The sequence below is a fragment of the Aythya ferina genome (assembly GCF_964211825.1).
Source record: "Aythya ferina genome assembly, chromosome: 1".
Taxonomy (NCBI): domain Eukaryota; kingdom Metazoa; phylum Chordata; class Aves; order Anseriformes; family Anatidae; genus Aythya; species Aythya ferina.
Window position 1 is genome coordinate 110,989,223 of NC_140296.1, and position 10,552 is coordinate 110,999,774.

The 10,552-nt window shown below is 38.6% G+C and overlaps 2 protein-coding genes across 4 annotated transcripts in view; both read right to left on the reverse strand.

Moving 5' to 3' along the window:
* CD247 (CD247 molecule) overlaps positions 1 to 1,539 on the reverse strand; it is a 63,279-nt gene extending 61,740 nt beyond the window's left edge. The window contains exon 1 of one of the 2 annotated variants that reach the window (XM_084511713.1): positions 1,476 to 1,539. In XM_084511713.1, the coding sequence (XP_084367839.1) occupies positions 1,476 to 1,524 (49 nt within the window). In that variant the 5' untranslated portion in view covers positions 1,525 to 1,539. The remainder of the gene's footprint in view (positions 1 to 1,475) is intronic. The other variant, XM_084511712.1, reaches the window with a different exon arrangement.
* Positions 1,540 to 2,178: 639 nt separating this feature from the next.
* On the reverse strand, positions 2,179 to 9,554 carry CREG1 (cellular repressor of E1A stimulated genes 1; the record flags this gene model as incomplete). 2 transcript variants are annotated; one of them, XM_084511508.1, is made up of 4 exons in its annotated part: positions 9,257 to 9,553; positions 6,686 to 6,805; positions 4,468 to 4,652; positions 2,179 to 3,837 (listed from the first exon to the last, which is right to left on the reverse strand). In XM_084511508.1, coding segments are annotated over exons 1-4 (582 nt in total). In that variant the 5' UTR covers positions 9,533 to 9,553. The 2 variants fall into 2 exon arrangements, with proteins under 2 accessions (XP_084367634.1, XP_084367635.1); XM_084511509.1 differs by lacking the exon at positions 2,179 to 3,837 and having other exon boundaries at positions 4,467 to 4,652; positions 9,257 to 9,554.
* Positions 9,555 to 10,552: the final 998 nt, after the last annotated feature.

The window sequence follows — 10,552 nt, forward strand, 5'->3', positions numbered from 1 at the left end:
ACTAGAGGTTTTTAATTTAAAAACCTGTAAATCACTTTCATGGACATTACTTCTAAGCACTTCATAGCACAAAATGATTACAAAACACAAAAAAAAAGATGAATGCTTTTTTTTTTTTTAAGCAACCAGCAGGCTCTTGTGTTTATGGAGGAAAACATTCATAATGTAAAGCAATGTAGGAAAAAGAATTTCTTAGTATCATGCCCTCTGTCATATTCTTTCCCAGCACATTTGAGTCATGAAGAATTCAGTAACCAATTTTAAGTATTAAAGTTAGCAATGAACTTGAATGCAAGCCTATGGCACCCTCTTGTGTTCAGCAATAATAAAACATTGACTCAATTCTGAATCTCTAAATTCAATGTGTTATTCAGGAAAAAGCTGTTGCAAATATCAAGTTATGATTAATACCTTTTATATTAATCTAATACTATGATTAAGCTTATTTTATTCTGAATATCACAGATACAATATTAAAAACCTAAAAAAATAAATCCAGATAGAACTGAATGAGGGATTAAAATGACATCTGATATACATAGGCTCAGTTCTATAATGATATAGCATGTCTCAACAGTCTGGATACAAGTAGTACATTAAAACATAAAAAAAAAAAAAAAATGCAAATCAAGAGGGATAAGCACAAACAGGTCAATAAGCAAGATCAGTAGGCAAAGGAAAAACGTTACTGTATCGTTAGAGTACCGGGCTGAAATTATACTAATTAGATTCTCGGCTAAAAAACATCTTATGATTTAGTCAGTTGCCTAAGGTCATCCGATGCCACCAACTCTTATCTATGAATGGAGTTACTGAGCTTCCTGGATACAGACAGTGACTACATTACTATTTAGAATAAGCTCAGATATGTCAAGCATGCCATGGTAGAGGACACACGTGATCAAAAGTCAAAATGTTGATACACTTATAGTGGTATTATTATACTCAGCCTCTTCTATTCTAAACCACAATCTTATTTCTAGATATTAGGAAAAAAGGAAACGCATTCTAAAGTGATTCCTAATACAATGAAGGTAAGCACAGGGAGAAGAAAGAAGAGGAAAAATAGGACAAAAAGCTGATGACTTTCTTGAGCTAACATCTTCAGTGATGTTAACATTTACAAATCTATATCTAAGAGGTAAAAACAGACATTTAGTGTGATTTATACCCTAGTCTGCCCTACATTCTACTTCTACTTACAATTTTTTTTTTAGCCAAGCATTCAAGGAGATACGTAGATATAACAACTCCAGATAGTATTTTTCCAATTAACTCTCGAATCCTGCTCTCTACACCTAGCTTAACCATTTTGTTGTATGTCACTTTCCAAAAGAAGCATCTGGCTGGAGTCTTTTCAAGTTTCAAATGTAAGGAAATGTGGATAATCTAAAATTGATCCAACAAAATTCAGGAGTTATAAAACTATTTCAGACTAATTGTTACCAAAAAAAAAAAAAAAAAAACAAACTAACCTGCTGTCCAAATCAGAAAATACAGGGGAACTTTTACAAATGGAAACATCAAATCTGAAAAGATAACCAACACAGGAGGAAAAAAAAAAAAAAAAGAAAAGAGAAAAAAAAAGATGTATACACCAAACCCTCGATTAAATGAAAGTGATTCATTTAACAGTGTGAATGCATTAGATAGTGATCTGTTTTTGTTAGCAATTAAAATAACAGTGAAAAGCTTACTTTGAAAAAAGTACCTTAGGTTTTGAATTACAAGAGACAAGTTTGTAGCATACCTTGTACAAACACATGTATATGTTAACAAGACCTATTTATGTTTGTATAAAGCAGAAGATAAAAAAGAACAGCTTTAAGTTAGATCAGATTTGAGAATAAGAAAATATTGGTAAAAAGCTAACTGATGCAGTCATTCACAAAATAGAAGCCTTAGCCAAAGAAATAGTCAAGTAAGACTTCCTTGTCTTCATTTTCACAAAATCCGGTGTTATTATTTTATGATTTATTTCACAGTACTAGATGCAAAAAAGAAAGTGAAACAAAGATGCTAATTTCAGCCAAGAAAGGAAAGCCAAGCATACTCTAGCAAGTGTGAAAGACTTCAGAATGACCATAAAGCAAGAACCCCAAAGTGTGTGTGCTTGTGTGAAAGAGAGTGTGAAGGAGAGAAATACTCTTGAACATGCAATAAATAAAACCAACACCATTTGTCATAAGAAAAGTTTTATTTCACCTAAAGCCCAGCATCATCAATCTCGTACATCAAAAGTTATGGAGTTACAGGTAATACATGACGGTGTCCCCATGGAAAGGATCAAGTCCATACCATAGGATCATTTGAGTTTCCACACTTTTCATTAATAAAAATAACCTTATATAAAAATATTTCCAATATCTTATTTAATTTTAGTGTTACCTATCCAACATAAATTGTTTCCATATTCTAATTTTGAATTATTCTAAATAGTAGCACAGAATGTGTTCAATATAGTAAAAAGTACCTTTTTTCCCCTTGCAGAAAAGGAAAACTTTGTAAGCTATTTCAAAAAGGCTTTCATAAATCTTTCCAGTGCTTGAGATAAGTAGCAGTATAATGATGACATTAAGATGTAAAGATGATTTTATTTGTCCAAATCCACTGTTCTACAATGTGGATCTTCCTTTAAGGACACTAAGTTTTCACATTCTTTACTCTGTCAAGTAGATGATTTTACCACAGGCAAATCTAACTTAGTTGTTCATAATTGCTTTTGGATATTCGTGAACTTAGCACTTGGGAGATGTGACAGAACATAAAGAGGTGTTAATTTTTTTTTCATGGTTGTGGTGTGGGGTTTATTTTAAGAAACAGAGAATTAATTTTCCACACCTTTCATTAATTTTCATTCTCTGCAAGTGCTGAATCATCTGTGTCATACTGTACTAGTTTCTTTCTCACTTCTGGGTTACAGACCTAAAATTGTTGCATAAGGCTTCCAAAGAAACAAATCTACTCAGTTCTACTGCTTAAGGTAACAAAAGCTGTTACATTGATCAGATTGAGAAAGCTGAAGATTTCAAAATCCAGATCAGTAAGCAATCTCTTTTTATATCAGTCTCATTGAACTTAGAAGCCACTACTCTTGATATACTGAAGTCAGATATTTTCATTACTTCTGCTACTAACACTTCTTTTAAAGTCAGGGCACATAACCACTACCAGACAAAGACTTACCAAGAACTTATCAAAAGCCTGAGGTATGTGTATAATTTGCATAAACACAATCACATTCATAGTACTTTCAATACAGGTAGCAAAACAGAAAAATGGCTCAAGTGAGTGTATATGTGCATGAAGAAAAATTCTTACAGAATTTAGAACTCAACGTATCATCCATCACTGCAACACAAACAACGCTTGCCATTCCACTGTCACCTGAGCCATCCTGCAGTACTTTGCCATAAAGATCTAAAATAAACTGATATTAAAAATTGAGTAAAACTGGAGAGCAAACAGATATGATTTAACTAAGGCACTGGAAACATAGAACTGGACTAATCCTTTAATTTTCAGTAAACACAGCCTTTCTAAATGCAGACTGTCAAGAGACAGATAACAACTTCCCAGATTCATGTCTAACAAATGCAATTTACTTATGGCTTATGCACAAAGGATTTTGAGTATGACGTGATTCAACCTGTGCTAGATACGACAAATTCACAGTTGCTTTAGAAGGGTTACACGAGCTCATTAACAATGCAAAGGTTTTGACTTTTTGTATTATTAATTCACCTCTGCAATATGTAGGAAAAAGAAGTATCTCATGAAACAGTCATCCAAAGTACTTCACTTGTACTATCACCATCACCAAGGATCTTCCTCTACCTACAAGGAGTAAGAATAAGAGTGAAATTGTATGTCTGTTTGTTGACCGTGCTAAAATATATTTGAAAGCTTTGAAGACTAAGTTTTATGTGAACAATAGAACAGATTTTCTTCAGTATCACGATAAAAGATTCAAAAGCAATTTTGGGGGAAAAAATATTACATAATAATCAATGGGATTGCAGCAATATATTTGTATAAAGCAGAAGATATAAAAGAACAGCTTTAAGTTGGAACAGATTCTCCATAAGTACTGAAGTCTCACTATGTTTAACTATTAGGCCAAAACATAATCTGCAATTAATCCAAATAAAGGACAATGATTATTCTCACTCTGCAGGACTCCTTCCTCCCAAGAAATTGTATTTTGAAGTACAAGTACAAATTGTAGTATAAGATTATACAAGATTATCCATAGAGATTTACTTACAGATACTATATATCGTTAAGTAGCTGAGTCCCCTATTCAAACTTATCTTGTGATTTCAGATACTGCATCCAGCAGACTACTTAGGGAAAAGACAAACTTATGTAAAAAATAGAGACAGGTAATATACACTGTTAATGATACGGAAAAGGTTTACAGCTTCCAAAGATAATGAGTTAAGCATGCAAAACATATGTACTTACTAAGGCTTGACACTGTAATACTCCTCTGGTGTCACAATTTTCAATCCACCAAAGTAGTCCAGTACCCAAATATTGGTGATGTTGAATTTGGCAAAGAACCAATTGTGATCCTTAGGCCAACTTTCCATTTCAGGGTGTCGACTGAATAACGCTTTTTTCGCTATGGCCGCTTCTGAATCATTCACCTGAACAACAGCCAGCAAAATACCACATGAAGATACAGTCATATGGAAGACAAACGGTAGCTAAAACACACTGCTGACTGCGGTGTGCTCTTTTCTGTTCAGCCACACTTTACCCCAAAGGGCTCATTACTGTGGCAGAGTCCACTTATCTTCAGAGTGCTGTACAACTGTACATGAGACAGGCAAACACTCCAAGGTAGTTGCTTTTAATATTAAATCAAAAGGGTGCTTTTAAAGTAAAAGCATGAAGAAGAAAGTACTTCATCAACATAAGAGTAAGTCTTCTGTTCACTGTTTAGAGAGAGGGATGCAGGCTGACAGCTTTAGAAGCAGCATTCATTCTGTTCTAATATAAAAACTAGATCCAACCTGACACTGACTTGTTTGAAGAAGACTGGATAAAATTATACCCTATGCTTATGATGAAAAAAATCTTCATTGTACAGATTAAAATTATCCAAGTCCACAGACATGTATTAAAGGATCTTTGATACTTGAAGTTCTTGCTAGAGAGACAATGAGTAAACAGCAGAATAATGAGGACCAAAGCTTTGCTTGTAATTATTAAAAGACAAGCAAACCTATTTTGACATGAGTAGGATGTCAGTTTTTACTTTTCAATGGGAAAGCAAATAATGATGCTAACTATCCAATTATGAAGACTAAAACCTTCATTTGGAATTGTTTATTGAAATGTCTTTTTGAATTCAAGTTTTCCATATCTAACTGGGAATTGTATTCTTAGAGATAATTTTTTTCCCATTTTCTCCATATTCTTCATCATTGAAGTGTGCACAACTTGATCAGACAAACAAAAGCCAGGGGAAAAAATGGCTTTGTTGTTAGTACTTAGGCAGGAATGGTATCCAATTAAGAATAAAAATTGAGTAACAGCCTAAAGCCAAGGCTAGAAAATGTTTTGTGCTTGATCCTAATACTGGTAGATTTAACTTAGTATGTTTATATTCCATTATAAGTTTGATTCTTCAAATCAGTAAGCAGCAAAAAACACACAGCATGATCTTGGATGTTATTTGGAAAAGCACAAAATGGAGAAGTATGGATTCTTGCTGCATTTTTTTTAGGTGTAATTTTACCTCCTCTGCACGTGATTACTCAGAGACACTAACAAATCAAAAAGCGTACATGTGTGTTTAAACATACATACAGGCATGCAGAATGAAATAACAGAATCTACAAGAGAATGGATGCTGAAATGTGTGACTACTTAATATGCTATGTACAAATGTTTAAAGGGTTAAATCAACAAGAGTCCTGGATATGGTACAAGAGGAACTAATTAAAATAATTCCAGTACTGATGATAAACTCATGAAAGCAATTAAAGGATTGATGGAGTATAATGTACAAATACAGGAGGTATGAAAACACTAAGTAAGAATTCAGGCTATCATATAAGAGAAAATAATGATAATTAGTCCTCTTCCTCAATAATAGGATTAAGATCTTCAACAAACAACACATATAGTTCTAAATTCCTTCTATGGGACACCAATGTACCAGTGTAGGAAAGAATACTGCCATGGCTGCAACACTGCCAGGTGATACAATAAACTTTTTCTATGTCTAATACCTGTAACTTCACAGCACAGATTAATATTAAGTTCAATAAAATTTTGGACATGAATATGTCACACTGAATGGGCCAAAGAACTTAACTGAGCAAGATATGAAAAAGTTTTCATGCTTCACTGACAAGAGAATTGTCTTTGACAAGAGAATTGTCTTGGACTTTTTAGTTTCAAAACTGGTCTAGGGGAAGTAGGATGATTTTCTTCATTGCAAGAAGAAATCCTCTCAAGATCATTGCTAAAAACATGCCAACACTGCTTTTGCAGATACCATGTGGTTACTTAGCTTTCCTCACACAAACTATGAGATAGCCTTCTGGTATCATGGCACATGACATCCCTTCGTAATCTTCTGCACGGAAATGCTAACAGCTCTTCTCCATCCACTATGCAACCCTGTTCAACATGCAGTCTTGTCCAGCATCAAATTCCAGCTGCTTACCTTTACAACACTCCCACAGAAGATTATGTGGGCACAGAGGGGATTCTGGGGATCATATTTGTGCTTCTTGCAGTAAGGAGTCTGTGCCAAAGACACAGTTAAGGAGGCATTTGAATTGACCTGAAATACAAATGATAAGAGATTTATGTACCTTTGCGAGGAAAAAAAAGTCATACCACGTTTTCAGATTTTGGTGCTTTATTCAGCTCACACTTACTGGTAAAAAGAACAAAGCTGTGATCATCTTTTCCTAATTATGTCTGAAAGCTGATATAGATGAACAATTTATAAGTCTGCTGACATCTGTTAGCATAAAATGCAAACCTCACAGAACAGCAGTCCTTAAAACTCTGAATTCTGTTTATGAGCCAACATACATAACAGGACAGTACACAGAAGACAAGAAGATACAATGAAATTCATTAAGGGGAAGGACAAATGTTTACTGAAAGGTAACCAAATGGGTTTCACAGCTATCAACAAAATCCATTACAACCAAATTTTAAAAGAAAGCACAAGCCCCCTGGATAACCCCAAACTGGTCAGCTCTTTTGAAGTTTAAAGTGAATATTAAAAATTAGGTTTAAAAACTCTTCAGTATTTAAGTAAGACACCTAACTTGAAGAATTAAGGAACCTGTATCTGACTGTTTTTTCTAAAATGAATGTAATGAAGACAGCTTGAAAAGTTGTGAAGAACAGGATTGCCTACTGCAAAATATCACATGGTGAAGTTCATTTTGTCCCAGCAAAGACAGTTTGCATGCTTTGGGACATTTCATTATAAGAGCTCATCTCAGAGACAAACAAAACAAGCAGGCAGAGCCCACACTGCAAACGTCACTTAAGTGCTATGCAGTGCATGACTGAACTTAGGGAACAGGAGCCACCACCTGACTCACAGCACAGATAGGAAGTTGCTCAATGACAAAACCTGCTGATTCATGATTATTCAGCACTATCTCTTATCACATGTCTCCGTCCGCGTGACAGTCGAAGTCAAATCTTTCTGCCCTACAGTAACCGAATAAAAGATCTGTTGGGGAACTTTCTGAAGGAAATGGTTCATTAACAGTTTATGTCATCATTTTCAAGTTCCTCTGAAACCTAAGCGTTGTAGGTATGGCAGAGGAGATACTGTGCAAGAGAAAAATACATTTTCTACACCACTTAGATACATAATTGAACTACTTCAATGTGCCAAAGTAAGGAGAGGGACAGGAAACAAACAAAAAAGGTTAAGGGCAAAACAAAGTTTGAAATGTTCTTACTATTTAAGTTTTGTTTTTGTTTTACTAATGCTGTAACAGTTACTAGCACAAAAAGGTTCTCTTTATTAAAGGATTCTTAAGGTCAATGTTTCTGAGCCTTTTCAGTCAGCTCTGTCTTGGCCACAGCCCAGCAGAAGAGCTGAGACGAGGCCAGTTACACACACACAGAACCTTGGCATGGCAGTGTGTTGTCTTCTGGTGTGCACTTGACCTTTCAGGAAGCACTAGCAATTACTATTCTTTCAGCACTCTGTGCAAGAGTCCACTTTGCACAAGATCCACACAGCAAATTTGCTGTCCTCCAGATATTTTGATATTTTTTGTTAAGTTCTCCTTCCCTAAGTGGCCCCTCATCACTTAAGCCGAGTGCTTCCTGAAACATCAGCCTCCTCCTCTGCCAGGGCTCTACTTTGATATCGCCCAGACCATGATCAGCAGGGATTTTGCAGGATTATGGGGTGTCAACACAGAATGGCCAAGGTTGGCAGGCACCTCTGAAGATCATCTAGTCCAAGCCCCCAGCCAAACAGGATCACTTGGAGCACATTGTGCAGGATGGCATCCACATGGGTTTTGAATATCTCTAGAGAAGGAGCCTCCACAGCGTCTCTGGGCAGCCTAACAGTACTTGGGTACTCTACCTTACTTTGGGACTGCCTTGACCATAGAACTGCTCCTCCTGGCCCTCTCACCCAAGTTCCTTAATTCCTTAAAAAAGAGGCAGGGAACACCTGGCCGGCACATGGCATTGCTTTCAGAAAACGCTGATATAACCCTAAGTCTTACTGAAGAGAATCCAACCACTTCCTGCCATTGAGACAAACACGCTTTTGGAAGCGAACCACGAAAAAACGGGCACTGCGCTGGCAGCACGTGTGCCTGAAAACTTCATTTCTAGGGGACCTAAATATATATATATGAGCCTATATATTTACATATACGAACCTATATATTCACATGTATGAACGTATATAGAACTTATATATATATTTACACGTATGAACCTATACATACTTATGTTACTTTTTGAGGGCTACCTATATGTGTGTGTGTATATATATATATGTATATATGTGTGTGTGTGTGTGTATATATAGGTGTGTGTATATACACCTATATATAGAGAGAGCTGGTGGGAGCGTTTGTGTATATACACACACCTATATATATATATACACACACATATATATATATGTATATACGCACACACACACATATATATATATACACACACACACACACACAGCGCATATATCCGCGTGTTTGCGAATGCGCTGCCCCAGCCGCCGCCGGCCGCTCACCCGCAGGTCCCTGACGGAGATCTCCATGTCGGTGAGGTAGAGGTAGGGGACGCCGCTGCCGCGGCCGGGCCCGGGCGCGCCGTCGCTGATGGAGAAGACGTTGGCGAAGGGGTGGCCACGCAGCCCGTCCTGCGCCGACAGCGTGGCCAGCGCGCCCCAGTCGCAGCTGTGCAGCACCACGCGCGCCACGCGCGCCGCCTCCTCCGGCGGCGGCAGCGCCCCGCGGGCCGCCAGCGCGGCCGCGCTCAGCAGCAGCAGCAGCAGCACCGCGGCCATCGCTGCAACCGCCCCCAACGCTCCCCAACTGGCCCCGACAGCCGCTCGGCTGCTGAGCGCCGCAGCCCCTCTCCGCTCTCCGCCAATCAGAGGCGAGCTGCGAGATCTTCAGCCAATGAGGGCTGCCGGGAGGCGGGGTAAGCCCAGCGGGGTCTGGGCGTTGTAAACAACTCTGAGCCCCGGCTCGGCTCCTCACTGGAGCCGGCGGCCGCGCTGAGGCGGCTGAGGAGGGCGGCGCTGCCCGGGCGTGGCGGCGGGCAGGCTGCGCTGCTGCCCCTCGGTCTGGCCCGGGGCGCCCGGTCACGTCCTCAGGCACTGGTTAACTTCACGTCAGGAGCTGTGTGGCGGCAGATGGCTGAGCACTGCCTTCCTTCAGGAAAAAAAAATGTTTAAGTTCACCTTTAAAAGGATTTTTTCCAAGGTTTATGTCTGCGATATGATCACTTCGACATCCCAAAGTTCTAGTCAAACACCCAAAAGCCATATTGAAATAGGCAGACTGATTTCCCAGGAGATATGCCAAGAGTTTTACTTCAGCTTTACTCGTTTTAATAGAAGGTGCTCATATGTTACAGAGGTAGAGTGCCCTAAGGCTCTTCTGGTGTCCTTTTGCTCTGCCTGATAGACATCCAGGTTCAGACCACAACAGTATTCAACCCTTCATCTGGGACAAGTTACATGCTTACAAGAGGCACTTCATGGCTCTAACCAAGGCTTCTTTCCCATCACACGACTGCTGCTTTTCAGGTGACATCTGTCCCCAGGTGCCCTATCATATGGCACATGCATATCCTAGCATTCGGTAAGGCTGTGGGACTCTTGAAAAAAAGGATCTGGCTGTGGGCTGCCAGGTGGATAAAACTGAAAGGCCTCTGGGAGTGCCAGGCTGTGTGCACCACAGATCCATTCTCTACCGTCTATGCACTGTCATGTAGTTGTGTCCAGGCAGACTAAAATTTCCTACAATACTCTGCTTGTTTACAGAGAGCAGGAACAGAGCCTGGCTTTCCCTCTGTGGCC